Below are 20,361 nucleotides of genomic sequence, written 5' to 3'. Positions count from 1 at the left end.
CAGAGAACAGTTTCTAAGATGACTAGGAGAGATAAGAACTGAGTTTATTTAGCCTAGAAAAATACACAGTAAGGGGAGAGCCAGCTCACAGGCAAAATGAAACACCACATGAGGGAACTCTGAGATTAAAATGACCTAAAATTGTGCTGCTAACAATAGGGGAATTCACACTCTTTCCAACACCAAATAAACTAATCCAGTTGAACAATTTTTTCCCCCTCTCAAATCCAATTTCATTTTAAGATTAACATCTCCACAGTCACAAAAAAAACTACTGATAACACAAGAGGTGGCAGTTCTTCCTTTTTCATGCACTGTGCTTTTGGGGGCAACCAAAACCCAAAGAACACAAAGCCCAAAAGGGACCAGGTGCAAATGTATTATCCAGTATGCTTTATTTTATTCCTGAGAAACAAGAAAAAGAAGGAGAACGTGTCCTACTGCTCCTTTGTACTCACTTATTCTAAACAGCTGAGGTTTAATGAAATGATAATGTTTAGACAGATTATTAGAGGTATCTCACATGTTGAGCTGAGCCTCCAAATGTTGAAATGCTTATTAACAGCAAATTTTCTTAACAGCAGTTGTGATACCTTCAATATTGCACCACATAAACCTTTTGGACAAACTAAAGTATATGAGTCTTTAGTTTGAGAGTAAAAGACCAAATGAAATTTATATTTGACCACCATCAAATTACAGCCACTTCAAAATTCAACTACTTTTATCTGGAGAAATTGTCGTTTCACTCTGTACCATTCTACTTCTACAAACACAGAATTGAAACGTACCCCCCAAATCCACCATCAGACAACAGAGAGGGTGAGTCTGTAATATTTCTGCAAGTCCAGGGGTAACCAGGTTCAAAAGCTACTAGAAATCCCAAACAAAATTGCAAGATTATTTTTACTGGACAAAATATTTGCCTCTTAAAAAGCCAATTTCTATGGAAAGGCATTAAGATAAAATCACACAGGAAAGCAAGTTCTCTCCTGCTTCAGTTCATCCACTAGCTTGCACTAATCATCCTAAACATACAACTGACCCTCCAAGGCTAAAGGACCCAAGTTGTTCCGTTCTTTTCCTACCCCCCCTTAGTGTAACATGCCTTTTATTCATTAATTCACACTGTACTCATTTAATGGGTGTCCCAGGCCAGACAAACTGCAGCACAGCAGAGCAGAGATTCACTTCTAAAGGAAGTTTTTACTTCAGTATTCATGAAATGCTACGGCAGAGTCAGATCAGATCTCCACCAGCACAGCCCTAACCCAGACAGAAAGCCAGGCCAGCCCTGCAGGAGCAGCCACATCAGATTTTTCAGGTGTTACCGAAAATCCTGACAATTCCAGCCACGTGAATAGAAAGGAGAGCCACAAAAATGCAAGGCAGGTTAACTTCTGTTCTTGCCATCTTTAACAGAACTGGTTTGAGAAGTGCAAAGTGACACCTCTGCATGAATCCTTAAGCCCACTGAAACAAGGGTCTCCAATTTTTACATTAACTTAAAATAGCTTCCCAAAGGATTAGGGAATTAATAGCTCAATGCTTTTAGGAAAAGCACAGAACTGGGGGGCTCCCCAGGGATGTCCAAGTAGGAGCAGGCTCAGCACGACTTAACGCACGCCTGGCATCCAGGAGCTACTCTAAAGCAAACACGGTGTGGTTTTGAAGACAGGCTGCTGATGCCATAGCACAGGACTCAGCTTTCCAGGAAATTCTACATGCTGGAAGCATAAATGCTGATCCTTCACCATCTGCTTCCATTCACATTTTCATGTAATGTATGTAGTAAATAACGAAATACAGATCAAAGTGAGTGACCAGCTTTAAGCATTTCAGGTAAACAAAACAGCCTTTTCAACTCAGCAACAGCCTCCTGCCACCAGCACGCAAACAAGTGAAATAAAACTGGGTCTGTTTTATAAAACTGTGGGGAGGAGCAACCCCTCATCACACCAGCAAACACACAGCTGGAGAGGCAGGAGCTTTTCAGTACAGAAATACAAGAGGTTTTGATATCCTCCGGGGGTACATAAAACACCCACACATCAGTTAGTGACAAAAATTGCCTCTCACCAGAAGTGTATTTACCATCATATCAACAATATTAGAAAACTGGGATAGCAACAAAATAACATTTGTAAACCTGAAGTTTTCCTGCTTAAGGGAAAAAAGCAATGTATAGAGCTAAAGATACTCAAAATGTATTAAGAAAATGAAAAGGGGATGTCACAGTTCTCTAAGCAGCACTGGAAACAGCAAAGGGGGAAAATTCCCCTGAGCTGCGAATGTAATGTTTCAGCAATCAGTGTTGCTGAAATTTGGATTTTCATAATACATTAGCATATTTGCATAAGACTTTTAATCTAGTCATTCAAGTGAGGCAGCCAGGATACATTTTAAAAGCTCTATTCTGTATAATTAAGGGTGTAAGACAACTCATAAAACAGAAATCTGCCTCTCTATGAAATTATTCAAGTTAAATACATTTAATTCACTTTAAGTTCATGCTTTTATTGATTTTTCCCCGTACACATACAATGTATATGGGAATGCCTTAGAACCTCTATCCCAAATCCTATATTGCACCTGGAACACTTCTTTATTTTCTGAATCCAGAAAACTCTTTAACAGTGATAGAGAGCAATTTTTTTCCAACTAACCAACCTCAATCAAAAATCTTTTTTTTTTTTCCCCAGCCAGAATGCAAACACCTGGAGTCTTAGAAACATTACAAATGTATTCCTCGTGTCCCCCATAACAATTCCTCTGCTCAGTTCCACTGGATTTGAAGTCTCAAAGCCACCTTACAAAAATACTACCGAGCTAAATCCTCCCAACATCCTCCTGTAATCCCCAGGGGTACCTTAAGCACCAGACCAGTCTGAAAATACCAGAGTGCCCTGGGAAGGCAGAGATGACACACTGTTGGGCTGCACTTATATTTCTGCTGATATTTCTTGCTCAGAAAAAAAAAAAAAAAAAAAGCCTTCCTGGAAAAGCTTTTGTAGTGTTTTGTAGTGAACATCCAGATGTTTAACCTTCCTAAAAATAACTGAGTTCACCCTTGGAACACTCTCGTAATTCCAGAGCACCCTTCAGGCAAAAGCACTCACAGCAGAACCAAAAGAGCATAAACTCAACTCCAGCAGAAGTTAAACTCAGGAAAATGCAGTAGCAAGATGGCAAAGCTGACTCAAACATTAGAATTTTTGGTTGATTGTTAGTTTAAGTCACCTACTAAAGTTAGACACAATTCACATTGAGTTTGTCACTTTGCTTTGATTCCTGTACCTAAAAAATATATGCTATTTTGAGTCCATAACAACATTAAAATGCTATTTAACTTTCACAACATTATTTGGATTTGAAGGCACAGAACGATGAACAAAGTAAGCCCAGTAATTTAAAAACATCACTTAATTATCCTTACTATTTTATTTGAAAACTACTTTTGTGTAAGAAGTAAAGCACCACGAGGATGTAGCTGACATAAAGCTGTTTTTAAAACACTATGTGATTACTGTTTGGCATTTGGGGGACATTTAAAGTTAAGATTTTATTCATGAGCAACTGCAACTTGTGTTGCACGGGATTAAGCACAACAACAATAAAAACAAAATCACAACAGCACAAAGTTTCAGACATTTTTCCTACCTGTTTTGTTTCCTGTATTTTAATTTCATGAGACTTCTAAAGCAAAGTATCTGAAATGCAGGAAAAGGCAAATATTATGTAAAATGAACGAAGATGGGCAACATCTTCATGTGAGAAAGAGAAAAAAATGTAACAAGAAAGTGACAGATATGATTTTTTGATGAAAAAATGGAGAGAACTTTTCTTCAAATGATTTTTTTTATATTTATTTTTTTTCTCAGGACTTCTGGTTTGTCCAAACATCTTCCTCTAATCTCTCCTGAAATTACTGTAACAGTACAACTCTTGGAAAGCACATTTTCAACCCCAGAGTAGTTCTAAAAATACTGAGCACACAGAGCCAGGCTCACACACACTAAAGGTGAGGGCTCTGGGGTGTCTGTGATGCTGCAGGAGATGCCAAGGTCTCAGGCATTAACCAGGACCTGCTGGAACCTCAGCAGGGCAATGGGAACGTTTCCCTGCTCTTTGAGCTGCTGTGCTCTCTACAAAAGTGTGTGGGATGTTCAGTGAAATGGCTGCAGCAAATGGATACAGAGGTTATTGGAGTCCCTCAGCCCAGGGCACTGCACTTCCCAGACCCTGCTCCCTGCAGGGAGGGAGAGGGGCACATTCCTACCAGGGTTTGCAGGTGTCCCCTGGTCTCTCCATTCACTTCAGGTATTTATGCAGTCCTAAATCTGAACTTTAAAACTAAGTTGATGTGAATAGTCACCCCATAATTTCTGAAGCGTATACAAGTAAGAATTCAATTAATCTATGTAAGTTTTGTATATTATTTTCTTTCTCTGATTAATAATCTACTGTGAAGGCAAGAAAGGTGGGGATTCACACTAGTATGATTTTAGAAAAACTACCTACAAAACATGCAAGCAATCCACAAGAGTTTTCACTCAATTTAGCCCATGATGAAGCCTTCATTCTTTTCTCTTTCAGCAGCTCTCACTTATTATGTTCACCTAAGCAACCCCATGGGAAGTCACAGACGTTACTAAATATTAGAAACTCTGTGGAAGGCAAACGCTGGATTTGACCAGGAATGTGATGACAAAGAGTTTGCTCTAGGCTTCTTTCATGTTTTAGAAAGCCAATTTGCTTTCAGTTCCTTTTAGGGGGAGAATGACATAGATTCCAGAGGTGTAGTCAGCTATATGAAATCTTGTTTCACAAAACAAAATACAAACCACAATGTCCACTCTCCTGGGAATGAAGGAGGATAAATATCTAATCACAAAGGAAAACATTATATTTTATTAAGAAGGTGGACCAGAAAACCATTCTCTTTTAACATCAGGCATTTCATTTGCTGCAGTAAGTGTGCAATGGCAGCACTGCCCAGTTCCAGACAGAGTGCAGCATGAACTAACCACCATGTCACTGGTAAGGCCGATGATTTTCATCTTTCTGTATTAAGCAAGATTTACTAATAACTTTCTCTGAAGACAGAAGAGAACATACAAATTATCCACCAGAATTCAGACATCATGGAATTTAATTCATATTACTTTTAACAGCAGGAAAAGAAAAGAGGCAGAAGTAGCATATCTGGCTTGGGATACGCAGTCACAACATACCCCAGAATTATTAGTTCTGGAGTCTCCACTATTACATGTGGACAACAAAGACACCAACAGTTTGCTTCAGTGTTGATATGTCTCTGGTGTTTAAAACATACTTGAATTAGTTCTCCTAATTTCTCTTTGAACTCCAACTGACACCAAAACCGTCTGCTGCATTTATTACCCACTTCCCAGATTTTGCAACGGCTTCCCGTTCTTTTCACAAGTGTCTCCTTTTGGTTTTGAGAAGAAAACTCTGCCCAGCGTGAAACTGCCAGTCATCGGTTATTTAGGGAACTTTTGGCCTTCCTGGTTTCAGGCCGCAGTACTTAACAGAAGGGTCTCTCTGAATTGCATTTCTCTCCAGTGGAACACAAATCTAGTTCAGGGCACAATGCTGCTCCCAACCATGTGTCTCCATATGCACCAGACAAAACACGGCTCTGAAATATGTCTCTCTTTCCTTCTACCTGCAGTAGATGAGACACCATGAATCACAAGGTCATATATTTTCATTTGTAAACTGTGAGCTACCTCAGCAGTAACTGTTCTATAAATTTATAAGACAAATAAATTGTCAGTATGAGATGGCTGTATTCCTTCCCTGCCCATCTTTCTGTGCAATTCTAACAGTGTCTTAATTAGCAGCATGAATTATTTGCCATGGTAATAGGGAGATATTCAAAGCACAGAATGATGATTTCCCTGAAAGTTCAAACAAGACACTGGCTGTAGATGCACCTCCTGAGACATTATTAGCAAAAGACAAATAATATATAAGCATCTCTACTACATCCAAGCCCAGACTATTGCACAAGTGAAATATTTCTTTACTAAACCCAATACAGTTGCATGAGCAAGGTGATGATCCTCACGGTGAGCTGTGAGAAATGTGAGCAACTCAGCCTGGAATGTCCAAGGAGATCCGTGTTAGTCCCTAACAACATTCAGATGGTTGTCACGGGCAAGTTGGAGCAAAACTGCAGTGACTGTAGCACTTGATTACTGAGTTCTGATGCCACAGCATAAGCCATCAGTAGAAATTATTTTCTTTCCAGAGGTTAAACAATTATGAATTCCTGAAACAAACAAACAGCCCAAGCAAATGCCCCAAGTATAGCAGCTCTTCCACTGCAGCATATGCAGCTCACAACTCCCACGTGGGCTGCAGAGATGGAATATGTCTAATGTGGAAACCACACCTGGTACAGAACCCAGCCCTTGTTAATAAGCAAAGCAGGTGACTGATGACCCTGGCACTGAACTCTGCTGAGATTCTGGACTTCCAGTTCTCTCTTGATGTCATGAAAACAACATGGATCTTAAATCCAACTGACACAGCTACATAAAGGGTTTCTCAGCCGTTCTCTTCACATTGTCTGCTTAGGAGAGTGTCTGTAACTGTCCAGCAGGGAAAGCAGAGCTTGGCTGGCAGCAGGGAGGGTCTGCTGCTGACCTAAACCACAGCAGCACCTGAAGAGGAACTGAGAACAACCCCATTACCACACAGGAAAACAGAAACATAACACACTCCTTGAACCTTACCCAGCACATCTTCACGTTCATGGGTTCTTTCCTCTCGGAAAGAGAAGAACCCAGCTCAGCTTAGTAAATTCTCTTATTGCAAAATCATAAGCAAGCTCTGGTACATTTATATCATCATAAAACAACTGGAAGGAAAATGACTTTAGTGATGAAAATTGCAAATGGCATTACAGAGTTGTGCAGGATTTTTATTACCATTTGGCCTTACGTTCCACATTTGTATCAAAAATGTGTGCGTGGGGTCTCTAAGTTTAAAAGCACCAGATTTAAAAAAAAAAAAGTCTAGTTATAACATGCTAAAAATTTAACTGAGGACCTCCCTCATGATGAAGAAAACATCCACTCGATGTTGATTTCTAAAAATATCTCAACATATTATATATCCAAGATGCTTTTAGTTACAAAATAGATACGACTCAAAGAAACTTTTGTTTCCAAAATAAGAGCACTGTGAATTTCTATTCCTTGGGCATTTTGCAAAGTTACTCTCCTTAGGTGTCCACAACTTTAAGAAAATCTAAATACTTACCTGCTTTTACAGTGTTGAAAAGCTAGCATGGAAAACCTACAGGACATCCCACCCCTGATAAGGCACCATACTTGCTAAGATCTGTGAATTCATATCATTTCTACAACTATTTTTAAATTATTTCCTTTGTTCCTCTCTCTGTGTAAATTGCCAATAAAAGAATTAACAGCCACAGAAATGGAGGATAAGTTGGATCTCTTCAGATGACTTGGGGCATTATTCAGTGTCTAGAGGAGTCAGGAGATTTTGTTATCTCGCTTCAACAAATTTTGAAATATTATGGCACTGCAGCCATTCCAAATTAATATAGACTCTATTAACAGATTGTCATGGAGTCCTAGAATCCTGCTCTTCCAAAGCTATCCATTTCCTCTGCACTATCAAGATACAGGATATTCAACAGCAAGTTTCCTAACAGCACCGAAAAATTCTGTTAGGAACACCTCCCAACAGTTTAACTACAAACAGTGAATTCAAGGCCATTATTAGCAACAAAGGATAACAAATTTTCACACTTTACCATAACAAAAAGAAACTATATTAGTGTTTTCCAGAACTGGAGCAATAATGTATGTGAACAAGGTTCCAGACAATTGAGTCTTTAATGTAAGAAAACACAGCCTTGTCTTCTAGTAATGCAATTCAGCCTCATCCCAGACACTGTCAGTCATCCAAGTCAAGAAAAGGCATTTTTCTGAATAAGGTAGTTCGAGATAAATACTCTATACAATGAATTGCTCAACTCCACCTTCCTCCTCTTGCTCCTCTTACAACTACATTCCCCAAGAGTCAGAATCTGCTGCAGATCCGGGGCTAAAAGTTCATCTAAAGTGCAACTGAGCCAAGACCCATCATCCTGGGCATATTTATCATCAACATTCCATCACAGGCAGAATATTAGGGTTGTCATGGTGCCAGCAAGCAGTCAAAAAAGGACAATGACAAAAGAAAACACATTAATTATGTGGCAGAAAGAGACGACTCTCAGGATATGCAGGGAAATTCCTGAATGTCTTTTGGCCTGAGCATTCCTGCAAAGCGCTCAGACCGTCCCTCAGGCCAGCACGGATTTTTCACAGCCACGGTGGTCAGACAGTGTGTCCGTCTGACACCTGCCAAGGTGTCTGAGCTGTGGGAGCTGCAGTCACTGCTCTGTTTGCTGCACCAAGAGCTGAGTGGGCAGCTGAGACACACCAATAATCCAGTGCGAGAGACAGGACAAGCTGCGACGCCTCTGAGGAGCCAATGAACGACTTCACCTTGAACATCTTATTGTAAAGCACTGGAAGACAAATGTGTCATCATTCTGGCAGCTTTGCCTGGACAGGAAACAACACACTGTGCAAAACAACTACTTAAATATTTAAGACAATAAATCTTAACAAACCTGGAATCTTATGGGATGCAGAGAGGACAGCAACAGACTAAATCAAAAAAATTCAGACCGAAGTCCGTATCTCCATCTGAAGCAACACAAAGAGGAACACACAAAAAATACAGCAGGTTTCCTAACAAGCACACAGAGGAATACCACTGCTTGATGCTATATTTGATCTCATCCAGAAGCCAAAATCAGAAGTAGCTGATCCTCTCCCAGGTATACAGTTTCACTCAAGACACATAGGTTATACTGGAGAGTTCATCTTGAGTGGCCTAACCTCCTCTCAAAGTATTACTAAAAACATTCTGTGCATATTCCTGCTTAACTTCTTTCCCTTGTGGTCAGCTCCATCCTTTATCCCCAGGCTCTCACTATAGCCCTGGCTCCTTGTCTTGCAGGGTCATCCCAAGGTTCTAATCAAAGCTTCATCCCAGGAGAGCAAACTGTCCCTGACCACCACAAAGTCTGTGCCCAGTTCTGGACTTGGTCACTGCCAACACACCTACACCCAGCAATAGAGACATTCTTCCACTAACCCTGTTGTAACTATCTGGAGTACAATTCTCACTATAGTGAAGGATTAATAGAAGAAGGGTTTATTCACATTCATAAGGTTTCTTTCTGTAAGTGAAAGAGCTGCTCACGCAGAGCAGAACTGATAGCAGAACACGCTGCAAATCCCACCTCCTTGGTAAGTCACTGTCTCCTTATAAAGGAAATGTAACAATTGAAGCAAAAACAGTGGCTCAGAGTGAGAAAGTGCAAGAGTACTTGTACTAGAACCGTACAACTGGTTTATCTGGGAGATACAGGCGTTTTTGGCAATGAGTGCTACAGAAAAGCTTAATATGCAGGCACTACTGGGAAGAATGAATTAAATTAAATGCTAGAATAGGTCCCAGGAAGACACCCTACAAAAGACCCAGGGCTCTATCTCCCCAGCAGCTAAGGATCACCACTTTGCAGTTTACACAGATTCAAAAATGCAGCTGCCCAAACCTATGGATGAACACTCACCCAACACTTAATGTACAAAGACACTCTGGGGCCCTCTCAGGTGTGGAGGATATTGATCTCAATGCTGCATTGATTCCTAGACAAAACACAGTTTTCCATCCCAATATAAAAGTATTTTTTCATATTTTGAGGTTTAACTTCCACAGCAATTCCTGTACTTAACTTACAAATACAAGGAATACCTTGATATTCTCCAATAATTTTTTAAAGATATCAGAATATAGTGAGCTCTCTAATAAGAAAAAGGTTGCTAAATTTTATCACAGAAGTCAGAAAAGAGGATGTTATCTCACCTATATTGACTCTACTGTTGACTTAAAAAACCAAAACAAAACCACACCTTGTACCTCTGACACTTAAGCTGATATTTATTGATTACACGCTTAGAAATCCAAACTCTTTTTAACAATGTATTCAGAAGTCAGATCAAAAAATAAAACTCACAACTAACAGTTTAATCAAAGCATTTAACCATCAGGCCTTACAATCAACAAGCCAGAACCAAAGTCAAATTGGCCACTATGACCTTGTCATACAGAGAGAGCAGCTCTGGGTGCTATTGATGAGTGGATTCACCCACACAGTGCAGGATCATAAACCCCATCACGATGTGCCAGGGTAGAATTAAACACTATTCTGTAAAAATTTCATAAAAGAACGATTAAACACCATCAGCAGCAACTATGAATCTTCAGTGACAGCGTTGAAAGTGCATTCCTGGATGAGTCAAAGCTATAAAGCAGCCAGTCTGTCTGGCCAGATTTAAGCAGCTTTCATCGTGCCGGGCCTGTATTAAGACAAATTAATGTTGTCAGATGATGGCTGGTGAGATCCTGACATGAACACGACTACTCACAACTGCACCACGTGAACAGGGGATTCAGCTGGCACAAAAACACAATACAGACCATCCAAACAGGTCCCTTGCTTTTGCCACCTCCAACTAAGAGAGGGTAAACTCAGAAAAAAAAAATGTCTTGACAGCACCAAACGTGGTCGCTTCCCACGAACAAAGCACATGCAGATCAGACTGGCAGGGCCTCATCTCTCCTTACAACCTGTGCAAGGGAAACACAGACCTTTAACACACCTGAGCATCAGCCTTAGGGCAGCTGGGCCAGGTCCAGGAGCAAAAAACAGGCAGCAGAACAGATGGACACTGTTTTCAACAAACTCTTGCCCAAAGAGCTAAAAAGCTCTGTGACAACAAGAAGTAGGAACATTCTTTAGAGAGGGCGCTTTGGGAATTTTAAGAAACTTTTTCCAGTAAAGCCCCCCTGCAGAGAAGTATTTCTGGTTTATGACAGACTTTTTTTATCTTTTGATTTAGCTTTAAGGTAGCTCTTTTTTATGTTCCATCTGCAAAAACATAAAAAAATAAAGAGAAAGGTAGCGAGCTGGAAAACTAACATCGGGGTTCTTCTAAGGCACTTAAGTATGATAAAGAAGTTCTTTCTGTTCTGTACCATCTGTAAATGCTTACAGCTGCATCTGCTTTAGAAGCAGTCAAGTTAGCAGAAAATTAAAAAAAAAAAAAGCCCAGCTCTTTGCTATTTAGCTTTAAAGTTTCTTTTTTCATGAGGAATAAAAAAGCACTCTTTAAACTATTTTCAACATAAAGCTTAATTAGATTCTACTCTTCATCTTCAAAACCCTGCAGAGATCATAATGTTCCCCATGAGAGCTTTTAGCCCTTTGTGGTAACTTCTTGGAGCAGCTATTCCAGTGAAGGTACAGGATCAGCCACTCAAGGAGAGTTCAGAGAGCAGATAATCTTTCCTCCAGCACACAGACTGAACTTCTAAAAGTTCCATCAATCTGAACTTCTAAAACGGACCAGAATGACCTTGTGCCATCAAACCTAGAAAGCAAGACACAGACACACCTCAGCTCACCAGTGTGCAGTACAGGCCACAGAAATCCATATCATCCAGCTCTGTTTGCTCCCTTTGCCACCTGCTATTTCACCAACCTCACCTTTAGCTAACACTCCCCTGGAAAAGGGACTTCCCATTGACTAAATAAGTCAAAGTCACCTACACCTATTTTATCTTGCCAAATGGGTCTGACACAGATGATGGTGAGATAAATCACAACTGTAACCTTGAAAGTAGTACATTCACACCAGTAAAAACGTGCCTTTGTAGAACAACTTATCACTGAGCCTTGGTCTTATACATTCAATGTATCTGTACCAACAGCTGGTTGATCCTAATTACAATGATTATCCAGAATTCATTGTTGAATTTCTACCCACTGCAAAAACTTCCAACCAAATTTAAATCAAGTTTTAAACCTATCCAACAGAAGAAGGGATGTCAGATGGCCAAGAGCCACAGATACCAAAAGTAACACTGAGCAGAGCTGTAATTCAGATGTTGGGTTCACCTCTGCCCTGCAGAGCTCAAACATTTTGTAATTCTGGTTCTTGTTCAAGCTGTTACAAGTGGAGTAAGCTGAACTTATTATTCCAAGTGATTACTGAAATTAAAATAAATCCTGTAGATATACATTTGCTACTTGCTTAACCCATGCAGAGAACCCCCTGCAAAACTGTCTGTGCATCCCTGCTGTACAGAAAGGTGCACCAATCTACATGCTGAGATCACTTGATTTTTTTGTACCACCTGAACCCACACTGCCCCATGAATCCATGTCTGCAGTGGTTTTGCTCTATTTGCAGTACTACCGACATGAGAAAATGCTGTAAGCAGAGCTCCCAGACTTCCGTGATTCAGTGAAACACTCCCAATTCTTAACATTGTTATTGATCTCTGTAAACTTCTGAAAGACTTGAAATATACTCAAAATTATGTATCATTGCAAATTTACTAGAAGTTATCTTCTGTCTAGTTATGTGATGAACAAAAGGACTTTTTGGAGACACTTCTGTCCAAACCCAGCAGAGTTCACAGGAACAAAGCAGTTGGACTCTTGAGACAGAAAGTGGCCAGCCCAGAAGCACAGTCTGGGTAGAACTAAGAGGACTGGAGGGTGCTGGGCTTTAAAAGCCAGTAGTTAAAAAAAAGCTGCACAGAACTCTATTTTTTTTTTTTCTTTTAGCAGATGAACTGAAGATTAATCTGGATTTGAGCCTATTCCTGCAGGTGAGCTTGCCAGCTCATGCCTAAAGTTAAAGACTGTGTGTGTGAACAGAGGGTGGAACTCCCTGCGACTCCTCCTGCTTCCACCTCTGCTGTGGAGGCTCCTGTAGGAACGAGGCTGTGGCATAAAAATGGAAGGGAATCATTTCATAGCCTTCAGCTACAGGCCCACTGCATGGGAAAAGACTTTCCTGGGTCAAAAGTCTATGAACCAGCTACAGGAAGTAAAGGGAAAGCAGCCAGACCTGAGAGACACAGAAGGAAGGAGAGAAAAAGTGAGAGTCAAACAGGGTCATTTTCCTTTTGGATTCCACTGGGCAGGGAAAACGCTGCCATATATAAACTGAGAGATACAATTTTATCTCTCCAGCTTCTACATGGGCAACTTCAGTAAAAAGGGAGGCATCTTAAACACAACATCGTGCAGTAGAGAATAATTTTCTGAGTGCATTCTCCTCTACTTCAGGACACTGGCTGGGATGATTTTAAAGAACCTCCTTTCTGACATTCTGAAAAAAAAAAAAACAACACTTAATCCTTGCACCCAACACAAGTGAGTGCAAGGACACTCTCATTTCATGGATTTATTATTCTGAATCCTTGTTGCTGTAGGATATTTAACAATGTTCTGGTTTAATTGGTTAGTTATCAGTTACATTCAAAAGTATCCTTCCAAAAATCCAGAACATTCTTTCTGACTGCCCTGTCTATATGATACCACTTAATGTGACACACAGATATGGAGGCTCTCCAAGGGAATCTGGGACCTGAGGCTCAGATCTGGTCCTGAAAAGAAATACTCAACAGAATCTAATAGTGAAGATGACAGCACCACAGCCACGCAATTAATGAGCTCTGGGACAATGTCATCATGGGGGATCCAGGGGACAGAGAGGCACTTAATGTATCCTGAGAGCTGAGTTCCTGTTGGGATGGAAAAGAAGGGAGAACCCTGGTCTGGCAGAGCAGAGTATTTCAGGCACAGACACCAAAAGACATAGAAGGAGCAATCATCACCATTAGCATCCTTGGAAGAATTAGAGAGAAAGGGGATCAGCAAGTGTTGCAATGACACATATGCTCCATTAATCTTATTAAATCATCACCTTTCACAGTGGGTCTGATTGCCTGGATCCTGCCAGCTCGTGCTTCACTCCACTCAACACCCATCACCGGCTGAACTGTTTCAAATTATAATTCTAATCAGTGACACTAAAGCAATGCAGCACCAAAAAAAAAATGTGCACCATTAGTTTTTTCTACCAATTTCAGCCTTGGTTCTTCCTGGAAACTTTACTCATGTCACCAGAATTAAATCACACTGTTTGACTAAATTACTTTTGTCAATTATTTGCTTTTAGAGTGTATTACAGTGCTTAGAGTCATCATAAAATGTCAAAGGGCAATAAAGACAGTGGTCCCTATGCCACAGGTGTTGATACATCACACTATCCAAATAATGAAATAAAATAGCTGAGATACTAAAGAAGACCAGAGTCTGTTCTGCTCTTCTTTCAAATTTTAGGAAATCAAAATCACTGCATTTTAAAAAGCATGACACATATTTCAAAGTACTTCTTGTAGGAAGGTTTCATAAATATCCATTTTTTGGCATTGTGCTTCAGTGACAAATGATTATTGACAGAGTTTTCAACAACTGAATCTAGAGTCAAAAATTGTGGTATTCACCAAAACACAATTTATCTCAGAAGAACTTCATATCCTCAATTAATTTGTCTGGTGGTCCCCACACAACCCCTCAAATTCCAACAGCATCAGGTTGTTTAACTCATACCAAAATCCCAAACTGCACAAAATTGCCATTTCTTTATTGGATCTTACCCTCCAGGAGAAGAAGGAGGTACTCTCAGGTCCATCAAACCTCACACAAACCACAAGAACAATGGCAGATCCACACACCTAACAGCTCAATTACCTGTGACACAGGAAATCACACACTGATCATCTTCTGTTTGTGGAAATTCAACCTTCCATCTCCAGAAAAGCAGCCTGAACTACCCCCACAGAATACACAGACTCACAGACCCCTCAGGCTCCCACAGTTTTTATGGAGGCAGGAAGTGGAGTCCAGGTCCCTGCCAATCCCGGGCACAAAGGCTTGCCTGCTTCCTGGCCCAGCAAATATTTACAGTATCCTATATGAAGTAAAACAGATTGAAATGGATACACAAAGCTCACCCTCTGAACAACACATAGTTTGGTGATGAGAACACTCCCCTGGAAGGTGAGAGATGCAAGGCGGGAAACCCCGGGGGATGGAACTGATCTCCTACATCCTGACCAAGTGCTCCAATCACTGGGTAAAAAGCAAGGAACCATTAACTTCTGCTGCCACAATACCCCGGAAAGGCTGAAGGCAGAACTGACACAAATCTTAATCAAAACAGGTACTGCACATCAGCACCAAGAGAACGTTGATTTATGTTCTTCGCTTTAACATTTTTCTTAAAGAATTATTAATGTATTAGTAAATACAGGCTTTGCACTGAAGAGAGATTTTTTTTCCCTTCTGTTAATCAGAGTCATTATACACATGTACATTCAAGTAACTGTAAACTCCACCTAATCCCATGCTCTTTGCTTTATTTGTCTTCCAGCCCAGTGCTGTAGACAGTGCCCCGTCTGCACAACACACAGCCTGAGACAGCAAAAGCTCCAGGGAGGATAACAAACAACTCAAGTGAGACCGGTACTGAAAGACAAACATGAACCACAAACGTGATACTCGCAAATTTACCCAGGTTTAAGTCACTTTTCTGATGCCAGACACTCACGCACATTCATACAATGACATCCTTGTTCTCAGGAGGCTCCTAACAATCGTTAAAATGGAATGTGGCCGTAATTTCAATTCCTGAAAAATGGGAGATTAAAGGCCAAACCCCATGTTTGTATGCCAAGATTTCATGACAGATTTTTGACAGCAGCACAACAGAATCTCATCTGTGTGCTTTGCAATCTGTTGCCTATGAAGTGCAATATTTTAAAAGCCAGGTGAATGATTTGTTTTCTGTTGTAAACTGCCTCCCATCCTCAAAACACCTTCAGTAGTCAGTAAAGGTGGCCCAACCTAAACTGAACAAACAAGTAAAAAATCTCGAATGCAAAAAATTATTTCACTAGAGCTTGACAAGTTCTGTCACCAAGCTGTAGCTCCTCTTACTCCCTGCCCTCCCACATACACATCTAATCCAGCCAACTAAGACTTAAAAGCACCACCTCGGTCTTCTGGAAGAGGCTGCATTTTAATTCATGGCAGCAGCATGTTAAATGCCTAATTGCAATGAAAGCAAATTCTCAGAGCTCTGAATCCAGCAAGACTTCTAACAGCAACTGATTTGAATTCTCCCAGGAGCAAAGACAGCATTGTACATTTACACTTATTCCAAAACCCAGTAGCTTTATTGATTACTCTGACACATCATTAGATTTAATTTCCACGCCCTTTGCATTACGTAGAGGAGCTTCTAAATATATCACCATTTCGCTCATGAAACATTTGATGGGTAATACAAGAATCATTGCACTGATTATAACATTTAAGAGGGAGTTCAGTTGTTTTTAAGATCAGTGACTCAATACAGTGCCTTCTTTTTTTTTCTTAGCTCACCCTCCCAGTCCATCTCCTAATCATCACCCTGACAGGACACGCACACGCTGCAATCCATATTGCTCTTAGACAACACTCTGGAAAAGGAAATAATAAAAATGCATTCAGTTTTGGTGTAGAAATCTCCTTCTCCTTCCCTCTTCACAAATGAAGGAAGCTGTGAAAATCTTTTGTGCATTCAAAGGGCAAAAAAAGAACAAAGCAATCTCTATTGCCAGACTGGGCAACAGTAAAAAGGGAGGGGGTGTTACATCAGGCCTTGAAAAACACTGAACACCTACTAACTGAAGATAAACAAGATATGAACACTGCTGTGCACTCTCGACAGGCTCCAGCACAAAAAATTCACCACAAAGTGCTAGAAATTGAGGAAAGACCAAGTATTTCACGAAGTAACAATCCAAGTCCTGCTGCTCATCTGCTGTAACACTTCCAAAAGCTCAGTGCCTGAAGATAAATTTCTTGGTATTTATTAATCTCCTGCACACATCAGTATACATCGGTGATGGGCAAACAGCTCTTCACATATTTATTCCCCCCTCTGCTGCCACAGGAACTTTTGTCACTACCCAGTCCCATTTCCTTGCTGGAATACAGACAGGAAGCGAGGGGAAAATGGGTATTCCACAACCCCTTTCCTCTCACAGTCCATTCCACTGGTAGGGACTTAATTTCAGCTCCTATTTAATGCAGAAAATCATGAACCCCTTTCTGATGCAGCAGCGCTTGTGGAGTTGAGTAACAGCGGGATCAGACACAGCTCTCCCTTCCTTCCATTACTGCAGGAACTTGACAAAGAAAGTTTCTCTACTCACTACTGACAAGCATTTTAAAAAAAAAAGTGCATACCCTTTGAAAGAGCATTTCCATCTGGCACCTATCCCACATTTCACATTAAAATTAGTTTTTCCAGGATGACAGTATTCATTTTCTCCTGCAAAATTCTCAGTAGAGACTCCTTTCAAAGATAACACACCTCTATCTGAAATACTCGCTCAGCAAGACTATTTAAGACATTCAAAGAGAACTAAATAAAACTACATATGGTTATAGGTGTGGGCATTACTGAAGAAAAAAAGAAGTTGTTGGAAGAAATAACTTACAAGAACAGTGACAAACTGTATTTAAAACTATGAAAGAGATGGGGAAAAAGTGTAGGTTTCCTTCTTAAAACATCTTGATAAAAGTAAGTAATTGCAATCAGTTCCACTTGGTAATTAAAAGAAAAATATAAACCTACCTTGAAATCTCAGATTTATATTTAACGAAACAATAAATACAGAAAAATGAGAATTAGTTCTCATCTCTTCAAAACAACATAATTAACGAGATGTCAGTCACTGAGAAAAGCCCTGTTTTGTGTGTTTGCCAATGCCCAGTAATTACAGCTGGCAAGTCCATTTTTTCAAGGTATTTCTAACACAACTGAGACAATTTTTTAAAAACAGTCAAACCCACAATAAACCTTTATCATTTTATGAAGCTCCAATGATTCAACAACACATGCTGAGAGTTATGCACAGAAAGGAGTAATCAAGCCTTACATGCCTGGACAAAAGGGAAGCACTACCGTGGCCAGGAACCAATTTACATCCATGCAAAGACAGAGGTGCGAAAGGATTTTTCTTCATGCCAAATTCTGTATTTTCAGATATGAAATGAGGTGTGTGCACAGCAGCTGGACACTGCACCACGAACACACCTGTGCTTGGAGAGCCACCTTCGCAACACAGAGAAAGGCCCAGGTCTGGCACACGGACAGGATGGGATCGGCCAACTTCCAAACTGGACACCTGCTCACTCCTGGGCACAACTCTGCTGCACCACTCTCCTCAGGTCACAAAAGGCACATTTTTCCTAAAAGCACTAAAGCACTGGCCAATTTTATGCAGAGCTGCATTACCGTAATTAAAAATAAACCACGGCAAGACTGTTGCTCGAAGTGTAAGTAACGAAACATCCACAGGGAAGAGAGCAGCACTCCTGAGTCTGGAACTGGATTTTCTCTCTGTCCATAGCTCCCAATGCAAAGTGACAGAAACCTCAAATACATGAGGACATGAGTGAATAGAGACACAAAATTACAGTGTTTTGAGCCTCACGTCCTTGTTCTGTTACAACCTCAGAACTGTAAGAAAGAACTTCCACTCTTGAGACCCACCTGGGAAACAGTGAGGAACAACTTAAATCCCAACTTCATTCCCCTAAAATATGCAACCTAAAGAAGAGTAAATCCTCCCCCCAGCCTCTGTTAAAAACTTTCCCTTTAGATTATTACCATGGCAAAGACTCTCATTCAGAAAAGCAAAGGAGTTCATGATCAAAATAACATACAACTGACATTTCCTTCCATTGACTTCTTTAAAGAAAGCTGACAAATCCCAGGGTAGTTATGCATCTATAATTTCATTCTGCAATTAAAACACACTAAGACAACAGTTCACTAGACATATTTAATTGAACTACATTAAACTGCCTAAATTTGTAACCACATTCATTTACCATAACAACACTCAGTCAATCCTGTAAGTCAGAAGAGTTGTCTTTTTGCTGCTGTTTTAAAGCAGAGCACACCACTGCCTGAAGTGGGCTTGTGACACAAAATAACAACATCTAAAAGGCAGAAGACCAGTGCAAATATTGGTTCTTGACAGAGAAGTGACAGAAGAGAGAAGAAGGGGTTTGCCAAAAGTCTCAACATGTGGCAGAACAGAAATCTCCATTGGGTTCCAAGTTCTGAAAAAGTAATGGGAAAGATTTCCAGGACCATTCAGATAGGAGTATTACTTCTCCACATACAGCACACACCAAGGTCAAAAGCTGTGATTTAACTCCTTTTTTTTCCAACAAATCTAAGAAACAACACTGGATGATATCGCTAGATTTAAAATGCAGGGTGAGTATCACAAATTGCTGCAGTGGTCAGGTCAATAGAGCTGATACACAGGTAAATTATTTGAGATATTCTGGTCGTTATCCATGACAGCACAAAAAACCAAGAATTATACGAAGAAGCTGCACCCCGTCTCTCTGATCCAGTGCCAGCTAGGCCCAAGACAGTGTCAGGACATCGAAAAAAAATGCCCTCTCATTTGCTACACTTCATGTCTTCCCACAGGAACTGGTCTCTTCCTCCCCGTTCTATTTCCTGTACACAGCCCGAGCCCATTGTCACCAGGTGCAAACACACACACACCGTCTCACCAGCCTGCGCTGGCCCCGATCTCGCCGTGGGCAGAGGTGACCTGCAGCCTCTCAGCCTCACCGAGGTGCTGCCCCTGCCCGGGCCCGGCGGATCGCAGAGCTCGGCTCACACGGAGCCCCCCGGGAGAGCGGGTGTCAGACCCGCCGGGGCTCCAGCGCTGCCGTCCCGCTGCCGGCGGGGGGATCCGCGCAGCGCGGCCGCCCTGTCCCTCCTCCCTCGCCCCTAATCCCTCCTCCTCCGCCGCGCTGAGCCCTCAGCCCGCAGCCCCTCCGCCGCTGGGTGCTCGATGCCCGGCCCCCCCGCAGCCTCCGCCGCCGGCGCCCCCCGCCCCGCCCGGGACCCCCTCCCCGCCCGGCCCCGTTCGGCCCGGCCCGGCCCCCGCCGCGGCCTCGGTCCCGCGCTCACCAGGAGTAGGTCTGCTCCGCCATGGCTGCGGCCGGCGCTGGGCTCTGCGGGGCGGCCGGGCCGGGGCTCCTCCTCCGCCTCCTCCTCCGCCTCCTCCTCGCAGGCTCCCGGGGCTCAGTGGCGGCCCCGCTGCGGCTCCCGGCCCAACATGGCGGCGGCTGTGAGGAGGGAGGGGAGCCGAGGGGGGGTCCCCGCGCGGGCGGGGAGGGCGATGGTGGCGGCGGGGCGGGCGGGGGCTCAGCAGCCGCGACGCGGGGCCGCGCTGGGGCGCCGGCGGGGCCTCATGGCCGGCGGGGCGGCGGCGGCGGCGGCGGCGGCGCGGGGC

The 20,361-nt window shown here is 41.9% G+C and overlaps 1 protein-coding gene across 2 annotated transcripts in view; it reads right to left on the bottom strand.

Moving 5' to 3' along the window:
- SPPL3 (signal peptide peptidase like 3) overlaps window positions 1–20,141 on the bottom strand; it is a 54,958-nt gene extending 34,817 nt beyond the window's left edge. For both annotated transcript variants that reach the window (XM_017814205.1, XM_017814206.1), the window contains exon 1: window positions 20,037–20,141. In XM_017814205.1, the coding sequence (XP_017669694.1) occupies window positions 20,037–20,059 (23 nt within the window). In that variant the 5' untranslated portion in view covers window positions 20,060–20,141. The remainder of the gene's footprint in view (window positions 1–20,036) is intronic.
- Between the last annotated feature and the right edge of the window lie 220 nt (window positions 20,142–20,361).

Source organism: Lepidothrix coronata, unplaced genomic scaffold (assembly GCF_001604755.1).
Source record: "Lepidothrix coronata isolate B3197 unplaced genomic scaffold, Lepidothrix_coronata-1.0 Scaffold44, whole genome shotgun sequence".
In the NCBI taxonomy this organism is placed as follows: domain Eukaryota; kingdom Metazoa; phylum Chordata; class Aves; order Passeriformes; family Pipridae; genus Lepidothrix; species Lepidothrix coronata.
The sequence above is the reverse complement of the archived record's forward strand: the minus strand, read 5'-3'. Positions and strand labels throughout refer to the sequence as shown.